A 16,777-nucleotide genomic window follows, 5' to 3' on the forward strand; every position below is an offset into this window, starting at 1 on the left:
CGCTGGAGGCCATAGCACAGCGGACCGCATGACCTGACTCGACTCGACGCCGGCAGCGAATCAGCTAAATTTCGGCCCATCCGTGTCCTGGACTGGTTCCATCGGCACAGCACCTTACATACTGGTACCCTGTCTGATGCAGCTCGGGTTGTCGAATCGGCGTCCCAACAACCACGTGCGCCTCTATATCCCAACGGCGGCAGCAGTGACTAGCGCCCGCATTGGCCTTTCCAGACTGACCTCTGGCTGCCATCGTTTCAGCTCTTGCTCTATTGCGGTTGTTGCTGCGCATTGCACGCAAGTCATTATAAATTGCAGCTGGCTACGTCTGGGGAAGCAAGTATGAGCTGGAGATTTTGAGCAACGCCAGGAAGTCTGTTGCCGAACCCTTGACACTATCATATGTGAAGGCTTCTTCGTACTTCGGCAACGGATATCGGTCGACATATGCTCAACACAATGGATTCCCATACACCCATGATATTGCCCAAGGGCTTTGTCAAGAATCATGAAGATGTGTACAACAAGGTCGCTGCCATTGAGCTTCTGGCTCCAGAACAAGCCTGGCAGTTTTGGCACGGTACGACTCGTCTTCCACGTCCTCTGAGGAACATGTCGCTAAACCTCTGCAGATTACACAGTGACCTCTAAAGCTCTCAAAGACCCGACTGCTCGAAGGCTGGAAAACTTTTGGTGGCATGTTGTTGGGAGTGACCGTATACAGCTGAGCGGGAGAACCTTGGCGAGGATCTTCAAAGAAATCTCACTTGGACCAACCTTTGTGCCGCTCAAGGGGCCACCCAACCGATGGGAAGGCAACAGTGTGGTGAGAACAATACACAGTTGACGTACTGGCATTGCTAACCGTCATAGCCTGCAATCCCCGAAAAGTACATCCAGCAGGCCATGGAAATCCTCGCCAGAGAGCAGCAACAAGGAATACCCCAACCTCAGAGTGAAATAGCTCTCAACAACGGGGATGCACGCAACGGTCTGAGGAACGTAGGCTCAAGTGCCACCAAGCCCGCACCATCGCACCCCATTCTGAAGAAGCCTAGAGGACCTTCAACATCTGGACCCCGACCGACTGCGCGCTTCGTTTCGCCCGATGTATCCGAGCTCGACGATGGACTCGCAGAGGATATCCCGTCGTCAGGTAGTACCGTGACGCCGGGAATCGAAATGCGCCAGAGTGTTGCTTCACCTCCCAAGAAAAAGGCTGGGACCAGGAAGTTCGTTGCATCAAAGGTTGCGTCTAAACGAAGACCCGTGCTGCCCAGAAAGAATAGCTCGCAGTCATCAGCGCACGGCGAGCAGTCTACAGCTAAAGTTGGCAACACATCGTCTAGCAGCTCCCGAAGCTCGGGCACACCCCAGCGCCCTATATCTCCCCAGAGAGAAGCACCCATGCTGCAGCCGCAAAACAAACAGAATGCGGCACCTGGGCCTAGCGAGAAAGCATTGGGCAAGCGTCCCGCATATCAAAGCGACGAGTCGTCGCACGTACCACAGAAAGAGAAGACCTCAGAGTCCTCACAATCAGCCACAGTGCAGCGGGCGCCTGGGCCCAATAAAGCATCAGGCAACGGCCCGGTATCCGGCTCTGGCCCTCACAAGGATGAGCATTTCAGCCTCGGGCAGCTTGACAACGGAGCTACATTGGAGTTTACCGATCCCCGACGACTTCGAGAGCTGGTCGCTGAAGTAAAAAACACAACATTACCGCGAAGCATGAAGACTATACCAGACTATCCGCCGACGAACTTCTCGCCAGCTAGCCAGAGCAGTCAGGTCACTCGCCCACAGTCGCTCATCAATCTGGCGGCTCACTCAGGCTCGTCAGCTAGAGCTCTTAGCCCTTCGACGGATGTTCCGAGCCCACAACCTTCGGTTCAGTCCAATGTTGGCTCGGTGCCCATGGGCCAGTCGCGGTCACACAGCGGTTACGTCAATCGCAAAAGCAGCGCCAGCTCTGTTGGGATCAGCCGTGGTCTGTTTACTGGAGCGACAACGTCGACTTCCAACATGGCGGCACAGGGAATGATTATTGACCAGGGCGGTAGTGTCGGCTCTGTGGCATCGACATTCTACGACAACCATGGCCGTGATCTTTCACCTTCCAGTGGTGGATCCGCCTCTCCTTCCGTCCTGAACCCGTACTTCACGCCCACGCAGCCGAGCACATCGGCAAGTGTGCCCATGGCCAGGACAAAGAGCCATCTCGCACTTTTGCTGGAGCGAGAGCATGAGAAGGACAGGGGTAATGAGGCCCGAACGAAGAAGCGCGGCTCAAGGACCTAGTTGGCCTCCTTCTGCTCGCGACGCTGGACGTCAGCACGTACGCTCCTGACTTGGATCATGTATCATGCGTGCGATATTTTCCGTTCATTGTACAGATAGGAGCGTTCAACTTGGCATTTAAGCTTGGCGCTGTTGGTGGTAAAAAAGGGGGCACGGCGGGCGTTCTCTTGCATATCGGCGTTCTATTTACATGAGCAATTTTCGCGAGCGAGCGATATCTCTGCAATTCACATTTACGCCATCTACCGAAGAATGGAGGAGCAGGGGAGCGGTCGAGATAGGGTCAAGGAGTGCTTCCCTAGGAACGCTTCTTGATATTAATAGGTTAATTATCGCACTACTCACGTGAGCGTGATATCGTATCGATCTATTTCCAAACATCTTTGCCATGTTCCACTTGTGTATCCATCCATCCATTCATCCATTCAGTCCAGTCCAGACAAGGATATCTCCTCCCAGTATGCGTGAATGTCTCTGGTTGTATTTTTCCCCATTGAACCATGCCCAATCAAACAAAGTCGCTCTCCCAGATGAGAATAGGTAAAAAAATGGGAGGTAAAAAAAAGGTATAATGAGTGAATAAGAGACACTGTTCAGCAACGCATATTCTTCATGTGTTCTCCCAGGTACCATGATGTCTTTCCGCATGAGGATGGATATACAACAAGAAAAATGAAAATTGAAAAGAGAGTGAGAGGCGGAGGAGCGCTCAGCCGCAGCCACACTAATCATTGAGGCCGAACATCTTCCGCAGCTTGCCAAACTTCTTCTTTCTGCCTTCCTCTGGGAAGGCGGTGGTTGTCGCCTCCGACACCACGGGACTCGAGGCCATGGCAGGCGGAAGGCCGGCGCCAGCAGCAGCGTTGCTGCCAGGGACGCCCTGGTGGGATACGCTTCGTCTTTTCAGGAAGCCCATCTTGAGACCGCCGGGCGATGGGCCTGCGGAGGTGGAGGGACGCTGCGGTGCAGCTGTGACATTGCCGTCGGGCAACGGCCAGCTGGGCTGGGTCTTCTGCAAACGTCCACTGTCATGGCGGATAATGTTGAGCTCCTCTTGGCTGCGCTCGAGGCGCGTATCCCGACGAGCCGCGCTCTCGCTGACGTCTCGGGTAATCATGCTCGAGCTGTCCTTCTTGCGACGGAGGATGTTGGACATGAAGCTTCCTCTGCGTTGGTGCGCCGGTCTTTGTCCCAGACCATCCGCAGCTATGTAGCCCGGGCTGGCAGGTGGAGGGAAGCTCCCCCGGCCAGAACGGCTCCTCTGCAGCGTACCCGTCTGGCGGCCATTGACAGCACCGATGGTTGTGTGACGCTTGGGCTGAACGATCTCATCATCGCTGTCAGGGAGATCAGGCGAAGGGGCGCGAGCAGGCTTCGATGGGAAGCCTGAGGCAGCAGCAGCCGCGGATTTGGCGCCGTTGGTGGAGCGCATCGATTTGAAGGAGAGACCACGTTGCGGTGGAGGACGGGCGACGTCCTCTTCGTCGCTAGAGTAGTCGCGTGTCCGCCTGCTCGCAAAGCGACTACCAACACCGCTCTCCTCTTCATCGCTCGACTCGGCAAACCGGCTACCACCCTTGTTCTTCTTGCCAAAGGGCGAGAGCTTCATCTTGGATTCCTTTGGCTGACTGTTGGCGAGGCGCATGGAAGTACGCATGCGGCTTCCACTCATTGGCGCTTGGGCCGGTGGCGGGTTGAAGCTGCGGCGGCCAAAAGCCGACCCTGTGGGGGATAGAGACCGGATGCTAAAGCGACTGCTGCCCCGCGTGGGCTCGGGAGACACTGCAGGCTCGGGCGCGGATCTCATGGAGCTCCTGAAGCCAAAGCCCTGGCTCGCGGGCCGAGCACGTCTGAAGCTGCTCTCGCTCGAGTCCGAGCCACGTCTGCGCAGAGTCGGTGCAACGCCAGCAGTCGAAGGGCCCGCAGATGACGATGGACGTGAGTCCGTGGAATGCGTCCTGCGGTTAGCCAATGTGTTCCTGGCCACTTCGGACGACAGAGAAGGCTGATACGAGGCAGGACGAGCGCTGCTTGCCCGCGCATGTGCTGGCTCGCGAGCTCCAGCAGAGGCGCCACCATTAGCGCGCATGGTCGTGCGCATAGTCCCGTTGGTCTGAGGGCTGCGCGCCGCATCTACTGGGGACGGCCGCTCACCACGCATGGACTTCTTAAGCTTCGGCACGGGGGCTTCCGCTAAGGGAGGAGCAGGCGCATCCGCGGTTGGTTGCTGGGAAGCATCCTCGTGAGCCCAGCTCGTTCCTGGCATAATCTGATAAATCCTGTCAGGGTTGTGAGAGCTCGCGATGCTCGATGTGGACACGGGGCGGTCGGTTGATCGCCTCTTCTTGTTCTTCTTAGGTTTTGCTGCCGATTCTTCCTGGTCCGCATCTTCACCAGCCTCTTCCAACGCCTCCTTTTCAAGCTGCCGGCGCTTATCCACCGAAAGACTGCGCCAGTAAGTCTTCGCATTCTCCCAATCATCTTGAGTGGCGGCAGGCTCTTGTCCGTTGGCTCCCTTCTCGAGGTCCGTGACAGCGGGGCGCGTGCTTTCTTGCGACTTCCTCTTCGTCTTTTGATACAGTCTCGAGACTTTGGAGTCGGCCGGAGCGGTCAGGACGGCATTCAAGGACATGAAGCCGCCATCTTCAGCATCAGAAATATCCTCATAAGCGTCACTGTAGATGCTGCTGTTCTCGGATTCTTCCTCTTCGATAATATCGTTCATGACGACGTTCGACCTAGTCGGTGTTGATGGTGCCGGTTCAATGGACTCTGAGGCCGCCGGGACAGTGATGGGTGACACAGCTGTGGCGGTAAGGGGGATAGGAGCTTGCGTCTCCTCATGAATTTCAACAGTTTCTGGCTTGGGAGCAACTGTCGTGTCGACATCGTCAGGAAATCCACCAGGGACGTCAAAGTACTCCGCCTCAGGAGAGTTTTCGCCCGAGTCCCGAGCAGCAGGACTTGGGCCGCTGATAGAGATTGAGGGAATGTCTCCGTCGGCTTTTGCGTCCTCTGTCTTTTCATGCACAACGTTTCCGTTGGTATGCTCATCAGGCTTTGCGTCAAATGCAGGCTCAGACACTGCCGAGCTTGGAACCTCGCCAGCTTCAGCAGCTTTCTCCAATTTCTTCTGGTTCGCCACGACGACTGTCTCGGGCACTTGCTGCGACACCTCCGTGGTGTCTGTGGCGTTTGTGTGATCCACCTCGTCGTCGTCTGTGTCCATGAAGCTGCTGCTGTCGTATCCGGACCCCTCGACAGATGTCACCACGGGCGGCAAGGGCTCCCTAGCTCGCGAAATGTTCGCCTCGTTCCTAGACGGCGATTCTGACGATAGCACAGAGCCAATGGCAGAGTCATTAGAATTGCCAACAGTCTCAGCTTCCGCTTCAGCCGATGCCCTGCGGAGGGGCGAGGGTACAGGAGATGGAGAAAACGCTCGCTCGCCGGGTCGAACGAGCGGGCGCTCATTAGTCTCGGCCTCCCTGGTCTTTTTCTCGCGAACACTTCCGAACAGTGGCAGAGCAGGTCTCGGGCCCATAGTCTCGTCCTCGTCGAGCTTGGAAGCTTCTTTCTTATGCCGGTTCAGGATGCTGTGCCACGTCTTCTTGGTCGCCTGTTGCGGGCTCGGTACAATGGGAGAATCGACCTCTGGGGGTTCTGCCGACTCCCCAACGACAACATTGCTCTCATCATTGAAGCTGACTCTGAAGCTCTTCTTGCGACTGATCTCTTCTTTCGGATCGCCGCCATTCAATGCCTCCGAGACCTCCGATCCATCGTCCGACGGAGAAGCGCCCCTTGCATTACTAGAGTTCTTCAGCGCTGATTTTCGAGGCGATAACGATCGGGGCGGCGGCTCATGTCTGACGAGCAACTGATTGGCAGTGGGAGCAAAATGAGCAGACCTTGCCGGGCTACGTGCAGGACTTTCTGACTGCACCCGTGCTCGTCGGACGCTTTCTCTCTTCGGATCGCTAGCGAACTTCTCGGGTCTTGGATCGGCTGGGTCGTGGACATGAGCAACCTCTCTCCCGGGCTGAGGCTGTGCTTCGTTGACAGCGGCCAGCGCGGCCTGTGGTGCTCGATGTGATCGCACAGGGACAGCATCGATCGCCGCGTTTTCGAGCTCGGTGTTCTTCACTTCGCGGGGCTGCTCGGCAACTGCACGTTGGGGGGTAACTGGGACTGTCGCAGAAACGGGCTGCCTTTGCGCCTCGGGTTCGACCAAGGTCTCTTCCCTAGACAAGCTAGATCCTGCATGTTGATTTGGTGCTTGTGCAGATCGTACCACTGGTTGCGGCTGCGACCCAGCCCTCTGTCGCTGCGCTGGCGGTGTTGAGTCTCGCGATGCTGTAACACGTGGCGAAGGCGACTCAACAGCGGTCCCCCTAATCCGGCTGATTGTGCCCTTGTCCAGATGTGAGCCGCTCCTTGATACGCCGGATTTGCTGGCCTTGACCGGCTTATCGGGCGAGGGGCGCGCGCTCTGAGACCTATGCCGCAGCTCGGCCTTGGGGACCATACGTCGTGAATTTGCGTCGTACACCATCTGCTTCCCTGTGGGTGACGGCGAGGGGGACTCCATGCGCGATCGTGGATACGAGAAGTTGATGGACGGGCTTATGCTCCCATCATCGTCATCGTAAGCCGGGGTGTACTCCAGCACCTGCTGCGAGTGTCGCGCGCTGGCGCTGGCTCGATTGGCAGGAGCTGAAAACCAAGACCCCTGGCTGTTGCCATCTTGCGCTTTCTGGCTGGCCGTTCGGAAGGGTTGGGTTTGGATGGTCAGGCCGGCGGGATTGTGCGAGCTCGCCGGTCGCTGGACGGTCTTGGGGAGTCTCGGTACAGGAGGCACGTCGACCTGCCGGGGCGCTGGGCTACGGCCTGGCGAGGGACTTCGGAATGTGCGCTCGGTCATGGAACCCGTGCTGGGGGATCTGCGCAGGTCGGTTGAGCGACTCTGGGGCCGACCACGGCTGTTTGTCGAAGAGACAGAGGCGCTGCGTCGCATGGATCGCTTCGATTGGGCTTCGGCGACATTTGTCGGTGTCATGGGCCGCGCCTTGAGGGCGGCGGCCGCGGCGGCTGACGATAACGACGTTGACGGTTCGCGACGCATGAATGCTGATGCGGCGGCAGTGGCCGCGTTTGGATTCGCCGTCTCCTTTGTCAGAGGCTGTTGGTCGAGGAGAGAGCCCTTGTCAGCAAGAGATCCCCAAGCGGCTTATACTAGATCTCGAGACAGTGCTAGGGCTGGCGAGACGAGGAAAAGGAAAGTTTTTGGTTACAGTTCGAGGCGAGCTAGCGAGTGGCCGAGAGCGTCATGACGACACGGGGGGCAGGCAGCATTCCCAAACACCCGGCGCGACTGATCGCGCCAACTCTAACCCAGAATGTCGCGGCAATTAAACCTGAATGAAGCACCAGACATACCTTGACTGGCGCTCGGCCTCTTCTGGAGCTTCCAAACATGATGATGGATGGGGATTGGTGGCTCGCCGCCAGCGAGGCTTAGCTACCTTAGCTAGCGATCGTCGCGCATGCGATGACCGAAAGGAGGCTAGATTAAATGTGATATTTAAGCAGACTGGATATTGGTAGTGCGATTTCGGTGTCAATGTCGGCCTCTGTGGTAGTGATAGTCAGCACCTGCTGTGGTTGAGGCTGTTGCTCAAGCTGGCCGGTGGTGATGGTGATGTTGGTGGTCCAATGTTGCCTGTTCCCAAGGTGAATCCAGGTCAGATCCGGGAGTGCCTGGAAACACAAATCGAGCAGGAAAAGATGTGAGCTGAGCTGAGCTGGGCTCAGATGGATGATAGCGCCCAGGCGTGGAATGATGGGCAAGAGGATGGCGGAGCGGCAAGATCGAGAATTGTGGCATTACCTGAGACCGTCCAAGTTAGCTCGACTGGAGGTGGCCCTGGGCTGGGCCTGGGGCCGGGGCCAAGCCTGAAGCCTGGCCTGTGGTCATTGCCAGTGCCTGGCACAGTGCATGACGCAAGGCTCCGATCCAATACAGCTGGTCTAACTGTTCTGTGACTAGCGTCTGTAGTGCAAGGGCTCCGTATTCATGCGCTACTCACACTGTCCTTCGCTGTCGAGACATTGGATTGCTCCCAATCGTCCGTCAACTTCTTCAGTAATCTTGGCGGAGGGCTCATGATGATTTCCGTCTTGACTGCCACGAGGCATGGTATCAGATGCAAGAAGCTTGACCGTGCAAAGGGCGCTTCTATCACGACGGGTGTCGACGACGACAATCACCCCGACGCTGAGCGAGCCGCGCGCAAGGGACGGGCGCGATACCCGTACCCGTACCTGTAGGCGATGACTTGCGTAGTCCGGTCTTCGGTTCACCACTAAAAAGCCGCCTGTTCCTGGCTGGGAACTTCGGCGACGCTTTGTCCTGTTCCAGGCGACGATCTACTCCTACGCCGGCGGATCTAGCGCTTGAGCCGTTCCCGGCTGCGCCATCATGTTAAATTAAACTGTCGGCACGTACCCGTACCGGATGAGACGCTTTATTGTCAATAAGATCCTGGACATGTTGTTGACTAGAGACAACGGATTTTATTCTTGGGTTATGGATAAATGCTAGGTATATTCCCCTGATGCGGAGAGCTCATCCTCTAAGATGAAAATGTAGGTTGGCGAGCCAAGCCCCACTCGAGCTTGTGTTCCCCAATATTCCATCTTGAGCAGAACATTCATCATACAGCGGTACTTGACCATTATGAGTATCCAACAAGCGTGAATGAAATCCATTGCAGAGAAGCCTCCCCACCGAGTCCTCTCCATCATACAGCTAGAGGGTGGTCGCAACAGACTAGCGCCGCATTGTCCACGATCGCGGACGTATGCGTTGTGACGACCAACCCTTACTGCTATGATGCTGCCGGAGGTCGTTGTATTGGCGCTGCGCGAGGTGATGGCAACTCTCCCCCGCCAGCGTCAACTTCCACACCGGTACTTGAATAGTCGTCGTACTCTGCCACATAGTCTTCTTCATAATCCTCCTCAGACTGCGTCGACTGCCCTTGCCCGTCGTGGTTCGGTGGTATATCCGGATCGTACATCTCTTGGCGATCCAGCTGCTGATTTGGTGCATGCTGAGCCTTGCCTTGGGCTTTGCTGTTCTTTCTCCCCTTCCTCCCTTTGGCCTTGGCCTTCTCCAAGAGCCGCTTTCGATCGGCTTCCTCTTGGCGCGCTCGGCGATCCTTGAGCTCGTATTCTCTGATCAAGGCCCGAGGGGGCTCGCCGAAAATCTGTTCATACTCGCAAAACTCACACATCCAAAAGTCTTCTGGCTTGGGAGGGTTGTGCCAGTACTTCTCCACGGCTATCCGCTGGCGTTCGCGGGCCGCTTCCCTGAGCTCCCCGTCGAGTCTCTTGCGCTGTTGCTTACGGGACAGCTTTTTCGGTGCAGGTTTCACATGATTCCCCTGCTGTGCTGCAGAGTTCGGAGGCATCATGCCCACTGGGCCTGAATTCATGGACCCTCCCCTGGTGGTGTGACCTGGGCAGGGTTAGCTGTAATCTCGGGACGGGCGTCTGGTCAGTAGGACTTACCTGGCCATGCAATTGACCCAGGCACTTGGGAGTCACATGTGAACGTGAACTGCGTTGACGCCGGCGTAGGTTTGGTGGTGGCATTGTGTTGTTGGAGAAGACTGACGTTTTCTTGCCCCGAAAGGGGATGTTTCCCGGCGTTTGCGATGGCATTGGAGATGATACCGCCTTTCGTTTCGGTGACTGTTCATGACAAAACTTGAATTAGCAACCTGAGCTTGTGGCACATATACTGGTCTGAACGCATCGGGGGATTATGCTTTACCTTGATGCTCCCACGACGAATTGGCAGTCTTCTGATGCCGACCACCAGCAGACCACCAAGCATTGTTGTCTGAGATAGTACGAAGGGGACTCCTGCCATTCCTGGAACGTCCGAGACGCCCTCTGCCAGACCCTGATAACCCAGGGCTATTTGCCCCGTAGCCACCAGACCCGTTATGATAACCTCTATCACCGTTGGTATCTGCTGTCGACGGTACACCGACTTGCGCTGATTGTGCAGCTACTTCAGCTGCCAACCCGTGAACATTGCTCAGAGCCGAATCTCCAGCTGAAGGAATTTTCCGCTTCTTCTTGTTATTCGTATTCTCGAAGGAGTCGTAGCCATCGACCGAAGATGTGGCAGACAGGGAAGTCTGGGGTTTAGGATGCCGAGACTGGTCACCGTGTGCAGCCCGTCCGTTCACTCGATTCCCTTGGCCAGGCGGTGACCGAGAGGCTGTCGTTATACGTGGACCATCGCCACCGTGACCGGAGGGGAGGCCATACCCTTCGTCGCGGCGGGGTGTCCAATTCCGATTCAGATCCCCGCGGTGTACTTGAGACGTCGGGCTCAGAGAACCTAGGCGAGTCGTGCCGCGCTCCTCTCTCACGGTGAAAGGAGGATACTGAAACAGAGGAACCGAGTTCAGTGTCGAGGACGGATATCGGATCGAGTCGGCCTCCTCAGGCGAGAGCTTCTCTCGTAATCGCCGCTTCGGCAGCGGCCTGATTGGCCGTTCAGGGAAGAGATCGGAAACGGTATCTGATGACATCGTTGGGCTATGATCTATTCGAAAGTACCATTTTGTCAGCCAGTGTACGGTGGCGAGGAAGGAGCAGCAGGAGATAGCGATGGTGCCAGATTTGCGCAGCACCCGAGCATCGACGACTTGGCTCCAGGACCACTGCGTAGTCCATGAGAAAGACATGCTGTAGTTGTTTGGATGCCCGAAAGATGCAGGGCGGAGCTCTGAGCCAGGTTACCCCTCGTGCTTGTCGACGGTGCTAGATGCTGGATGCTGGAAGGAGGTGCTGGGGAAGGTGAGTTGATGCAGTCAACGAGCCCGTACCTGAGGTAACCATCAGACATTGTACCAGCCTTTTTTCGCCCGGTAATTCGCAGTTGAAGTATTGATCCGTCCCCGCACTCGTGTTGATTGTCCAAATCGTCGGTCGATCGCCGCGAGTTTACGTTCACGCGCTATCCAAAAAAAAACAATATCCCCAGTCCAGGACGGGACCAGTTCCAGGTCTGATGGAGGCGTATTCTCCCACACTATCTTACCGCAACCAAGGTCAGCTAGTATCCCACCACGTGAACCCTGTCCCCTCGCAGCTTCAGAATATGTTCATCTGCATCGAATGTCCCGTATATATATACCAGGCTTTCGTGTGCGCACAACTCCCGAAGGCTGCGAAGCTTACCGGGAGACTTGCCTCGGGCTACACCGCGAACGATCGGGCGACGTGGGCGATTCGGTATCGACGGGGTCGCGGAGGGGTTGTTGGGCCGATCAGGGAGCAAGCAACGCTATGCGGTGAAAGGAAAGGTCAAGGGCGAAATAAGGACTCTCAAAAATGAAGATGCGCTCCCGTTCTTTCCCCTTGGTTCTACAAGGTAGACGAAGGAGGGTCGGCTGCTTGGAAATGCTCAATGAGGTATCGGTTGGAGTTGTGTGGCACTTGGGAGCTAAGGGGGCACGGGGGGGTCCAGACCTTAGTCAGCCTAGCCGCATGGATCATGACGGCGACACAAGGCTAGCTTAACCTAAGAACAATGACGGCGGGCCTCTGAGCCTCATGCGAGACGACAGATATGGCCAGGGCATTCATATAGACCGAGAGGAGAATATTTTGAGAGACCCAGGCACAATCTCAGCTACAGACGCGATTGCAGTGTTTTCATCTGGCGCCGAATTCTCACATCACGCATTCAAACCCAAGCAACCTCAAAGGTCGTCAATCGCCCACATGATTGAGGCTCAGGCCACCAGGAAGGGGGAATGTGAGATCTACAGGGCAAAAACAGACCTTTCGCCAGGCGAATAGCTTCGACATGCTGACAATAGCCGATGAGGAACATGGCGTCACTTTGTGCTCTCGCGACGTTACCTATCCACGTGAAGAGACGTCAAAAGCCCCGCATTGAAATGGCCCGTCAGGCATGGATGGCATTCTCAGGAATGAGGCAGAGGGGGCGTAATGCTGGTGCGGATTTCAGCACCTGGGTGGGCATTGAACCGGGTAGGCAATTCAGGGTGGAGATACGTCTAGCGCCGGCTGAGCGCTGACCACACGCAATGGCAATCGCAGCACGCACTTCCGGCCGCGGACAGCTCGTCCGTCCAGCCCTCGTTTCCTATCCCACTCTCCCAGCAGTACGCATTCTCTTCAAACCACCCTCTCAGCGTGCTTCTGCAATCATCTCTTGGGCGCTACCACATCTCCAACCCACTATATCAGCATGCGCGGTTGTCAACTTTCACCTCGAAGCTATTACTGTTCCTTCACGCGAATCTCTTTGCACTAGCGGGCCACAGTGCTGGTGATCCAAGACAAGACTTTCGACAGGCGACACTGGGATCACTTGGCTTCAGCTGGACGCATTTCGAAGAGCTACACGAGCGTATCATTACACAGCATTACGCTGACAGAGCGTTGCTTTACTGCTTCACCATAGCCATCCGCGGCTGGCCTGCGCGCTCTCGTCGCGGGCGCTACCACCCACCACCACCACCTCCTCCTCCTCCCACACCAAGCGCTCGTTCGACAGACCACCATCCGCTTCAATGGCACCGCCTTCGCCCCGACGCTCCTCGAGAGCGCGAGCCACGAACGTCCCAAGCCATCAATCCTCGACTTCCTCAGGCCGCGCCGAGCGCAACCACCGAGCCAACAACAAGACGTCGTCGGGCAAGTCGACACCTAGTGCGTCCTTGTCCTCGGAACCACTGGAAGACTACGAGGACACACTTCTTGGTCGCCGACGCAAGCGCGGCCACGAGGACGAACCGGAGAAGCCACAGCGTCAAGACCAATTGGACACGGCCCATGCCAGTGACGATGGGCAGGACGAAGAAGACGAGGCTGTGCGGTGTATATGTGACTCGGAGGACTATCCCGGGCGTCCACCCGTTGAGGGGCCGGACGCCGACTTTTTCGCAGCGATTGAGCTGACAGAGGATGTCACGGGCTTCTTCGTCCAGTGCGACATTTGTAAAGTGTGGCAGCACGGTGCTTGCGTTGGAATCTTTAGCGCCGAAGCATCCCCAGACGAGTATTTCTGCGAGCAGTGTCGCAAAGATCTTCACAAAATCAACACAGCCATCAATGGGTGAGTCGCACTTCTCCGGTCACAGCTACCGTACGCTGCCAGCCACTTGTCCCGACACTGACACAAATCGCGCGCACAGGCAAAAGTACTCCAAATATCTCCCGCTCCATCGACCACCGCCAGCATCGCAACCTACCTCTCGAGCGACGTCGGTAAGCAGGGACCGAGGCCAATCGCCCAAGGGCTCGAAAGAGAAGAATGGACGACCGACATCTTCACAACTAGCCGCCAAAAGACGGTCTACTATGAACAGTCGCGATGCTGCGTACGATGACGACCAATTACGGCGAGCAATCGAGGCTAGCAGAGAAAACAACTCTGTAGACGGCGACGGACCCTTGAGGCGGACGAAGAGGGGGCGCAGCGATAGTGAGGAGTGAGTACCTACATTCCCGGAATTGCTTCATATGATCTGACTCCCTAGCAGAAACGCCCCCAGCGTAAAACGACAACGGACGAACTCGCACTCGCCTTCGCCGCCACCGGAAGAGCGCGAGGATGCCAGCCGGGGGCAGTCCGAAGACGAGGCTCAAGCAAGGAACGGAGCGAAGAAGACCCGCAACGGCAGACATCAGAGAACAAAATCCGAGGTGGAGGACAAGGACCGCCTGCGGCAAGAAGCAGCGAACAAGCGCAGAGGCCGCGCAGAGAGGCGGCGGGGTGACGGTACTTTTCTCGGATCTCTCTTGCAAGACCACCACTGACATGCTACGCGCAGATTCAGATCCATCAGAGGACCTCCCTCTGGCCCAGGTCAAGGCAGCGCCGCCCCCGGACGAAGAGCCGACGCCTGACGTCGAACCGACCGTACCACCACCGCCTGTGCCAGGCACGCCGCCAGCCACCGTTAATAACGCGGGCAGCTCACACAAGAAAGGAGCTCGAAGCAATCACAAAAAGGGCAAAGGCAAGGGGCCTACTGGCAAAGACCTTCATCATGAACGAGAAGATTCGCCGGCACGGTCAGTGCCGCGGGACATTGCCAAAGCAGCAGACGATCCACCCGCACCCAAATCGACGCCGGCGGAGAGCAAGCCATCTGGCAAGGGGAAGGCTGGGGTCGCACACAAGATCACAATGCTAGACATGAAACGCCGTGTTGGCGCGATCATGGACTTTATCTCGCGGACGCAAGTGGACCTCGCAGCAGAGGGCAGCCTGACATCGAGCAGCAGCTCGACAAGCGGGCAAGCGTCGCCTCAGAAGACCCCTCTGGAGCCGGTCACCGGCGAGACCAACGGAGGTACGCCGGAGACGACGGGCCATGACAGGGATTTCAAGGACCTGGACTGCATGCAGATGATGGACGTTTTGACGCGCGATATGGTCAAGTGGCAGAACCAATATAAATGAGGCAGCATGATACATGGAAAGAGATTGGGGGCATGGGCGGGATTTTTTCCTCTGGGCGTTTACGGATATCTTTGCGACGAGCACAGCCGTCGTGTACATCTTCATCATCGGGAGTACTAGGTGTCGGAACATCCCCCGATCCACTACGCAGCAGCATTGCGAGGCTTCCCTGTTCATTACCCTTTGTCGTCGAAAACAGTCAGACCACTATACCCTGTTCAATTTATCACTAGGACACAACACACGGAGCTGTTGCTGTTCGGTTTTCTTGGATTGGATGTCATATTACGTCGTGATATGCTGGTGTTTTTGTACATGGTGTCTCTCTATATGCAAGAAACTTCTTCATACAGGGCCATCTTTGGCCTTTTTCCTCTCTTCCTTCATGGCCTTCTTGGCTTGGTTGAGACTCAGACGCGGCTCGGACTGCGCAAGCTCGTGGGCCTGCAGCGTCTCCTCGGACAGGTCATCCAGCACGTACTTGCCCAGCTTGCCATCTCGCCAGAGCGACAGGACGCGCGCGGCGGCCTCGGGCATGTTGGGCACGCCTCCCTTCTTCAGCTTGCCCTCCTTGCGCGCCACGGCCTCGAGGAACTCGTAGACGTCGTTGGTAGGCGCGCAGTAGCTCCTGTACGACTTTGGGTCGAGTAGGTTGAGCTTGTATAGTAGGTAGTCGCACAGAATCTCGTCGTCAATGAGACCCTTTTTGATGCCATGCGCCAGCGCGACCTTCATCATGGTCTCTCCGTCCTCGACGTAGGGCTGGAAGATGCCCGGGGTGTCCATAATGTACACGCCCGATGCGACGCCGCCCTTCTCCGCCGAGTCGATGATGCGCACCGCCGTCCCGACCCTACGGGTGACGCCGGCCTGGTCGCCCGTCTGCGCTGCCTTGGCTACCTTTCCGGAGAGGCCGTTGCTGCGCAGCGCGTTGAGGAGCGTGCTCTTGCCCACATTGGGCATGCCCACGGCCAAAGCGCGCAGACCTGTTAGGCTGCCTTGCTGCATCGCCAGCTCTTTCAGACGCTCTATGAGCTTGGTCGTGGTCTTTTTGTCAGCCTTGTCCCAGAAGACGACCCGGTCGCCGTAGACACGCCTCAGCGCCTGCTGCGCATTCTTGGAGCTCTTCCCTAGGAGTGTCTTGGTATATACCACTAGTCGCTCTCGACCGGCCAGCATCTGCTCGAGATGCGGATTGTGCGTCGATAGCGGGAGGCGGAAGTCGCGGCATTCGAGGACGACGGAGATCTGGGGGAGGATGGTCTTGATCTTCTCAGCACCGGCATGGTGATGACCGAGGAAGTATGTCTTGGGTATCGAATTGGGCGTGGGGAATGTCGTGCGAGGGGCGAACCCCGTGATAGCTTTGCCTACGCTCATCGTTCCATTGTAAGAAGCACAGCTGCTCAGAGGAAAACGACATTCGATCCCTCAGCAAGGATGGGCTTCTTGGACTTTGCGCGTTGACGCGTTTCTGGAATCGGATTTGGAAATCTTCTCACGAAAGCACGTGTCGATAAGATAAGACAAGTGGCAGAACAGGCACGATAAGGTTGGCGCAGCCAAGACGTCACCGACGACGTCTGGGCCCCTCGGGATTCTGATTTTTGGTGCCACATTCCACATTCCACACCAATCGAGGATGCAGATCTGCGCATGTGCCGCTCAGTTACACGATCAGCCAGAGGTGCATATGTTTGCAAACTCTATCGGAAAGATATGGCGGAAGCAGGCATTTAACTGAGTAGGTAAAGCCGTGATATCCTTCCAGAACAAGTTGTTTAGCGTCACATAGGAACAGGTAGATCTCCTGCGGGAGCCTGATCATCCTCACTAAGGGAGGCGGTGTTGGGCCGTGACGATAGTCTTGCCGTTTTCCCGCGTGGTGGTGCTCGCTCTTTTCATCCCTGGCATTTTCTTCTGATAATGATTCCTTGTGGCAACGAGAAC

At 56.7% G+C, this 16,777-nt stretch overlaps 5 protein-coding genes across 5 annotated transcripts; 2 read left to right on the plus strand and 3 right to left on the minus strand.

The window, feature by feature from the left end:
- Positions 1–459: 459 nt before the first annotated feature.
- F5Z01DRAFT_673401 (uncharacterized protein) lies at positions 460–2,301 on the plus strand (the record flags this gene model as incomplete). Its single annotated transcript, XM_046264936.1, has 3 exons — positions 460–580; positions 633–826; positions 874–2,301. 3 exons carry the CDS (start codon positions 460–462, stop codon positions 2,299–2,301), a joined length of 1,743 nt encoding a protein of 580 aa, XP_046119382.1.
- A 345-nt stretch (positions 2,302–2,646) lies between these two features.
- On the minus strand, positions 2,647–8,189 carry F5Z01DRAFT_705898 (uncharacterized protein). Its single transcript, XM_046266442.1, has 6 exons — positions 7,741–8,189; positions 6,365–7,483; positions 5,450–6,289; positions 5,103–5,350; positions 3,179–5,039; positions 2,647–3,106 (listed from the first exon to the last, which is right to left on the minus strand). The coding sequence occupies exons 1-6, from the start codon at positions 7,777–7,779 to the stop codon at positions 3,026–3,028; spliced, it is 4,188 nt and encodes a 1,395-aa protein (XP_046119383.1). The 5' UTR covers positions 7,780–8,189; the 3' UTR covers positions 2,647–3,025.
- Positions 8,190–9,191: 1,002 nt separating this feature from the next.
- F5Z01DRAFT_673403 (uncharacterized protein) lies at positions 9,192–10,913 on the minus strand (the record flags this gene model as incomplete). Its single annotated transcript, XM_046264937.1, has 3 exons — positions 9,192–9,823; positions 9,877–10,059; positions 10,142–10,913. The coding sequence occupies 3 exons, from the start codon at positions 10,911–10,913 to the stop codon at positions 9,192–9,194; spliced, it is 1,587 nt and encodes a 528-aa protein (XP_046119384.1).
- A 2,016-nt stretch (positions 10,914–12,929) lies between these two features.
- On the plus strand, positions 12,930–14,827 carry F5Z01DRAFT_635734 (uncharacterized protein; the record flags this gene model as incomplete). Its single annotated transcript, XM_046262170.1, has 4 exons — positions 12,930–13,474; positions 13,500–13,850; positions 13,899–14,140; positions 14,193–14,827. The coding sequence occupies 4 exons, from the start codon at positions 12,930–12,932 to the stop codon at positions 14,825–14,827; spliced, it is 1,773 nt and encodes a 590-aa protein (XP_046119385.1).
- Positions 14,828–15,000: 173 nt separating this feature from the next.
- F5Z01DRAFT_55120 (GTP-binding protein) lies at positions 15,001–16,533 on the minus strand. Its single transcript, XM_046260628.1, has one exon. The coding sequence runs from the start codon at positions 16,205–16,207 to the stop codon at positions 15,173–15,175; it is 1,035 nt and encodes a 344-aa protein (XP_046119386.1). The 5' UTR covers positions 16,208–16,533; the 3' UTR covers positions 15,001–15,172.
- Positions 16,534–16,777: the final 244 nt, after the last annotated feature.

The sequence above is a fragment of the Emericellopsis atlantica genome (assembly GCF_019669845.1).
Source record: "Emericellopsis atlantica unplaced genomic scaffold F5Z01scaffold_10, whole genome shotgun sequence".
In the NCBI taxonomy this organism is placed as follows: Eukaryota; Fungi; Ascomycota; class Sordariomycetes; order Hypocreales; family Bionectriaceae; genus Emericellopsis; species Emericellopsis atlantica.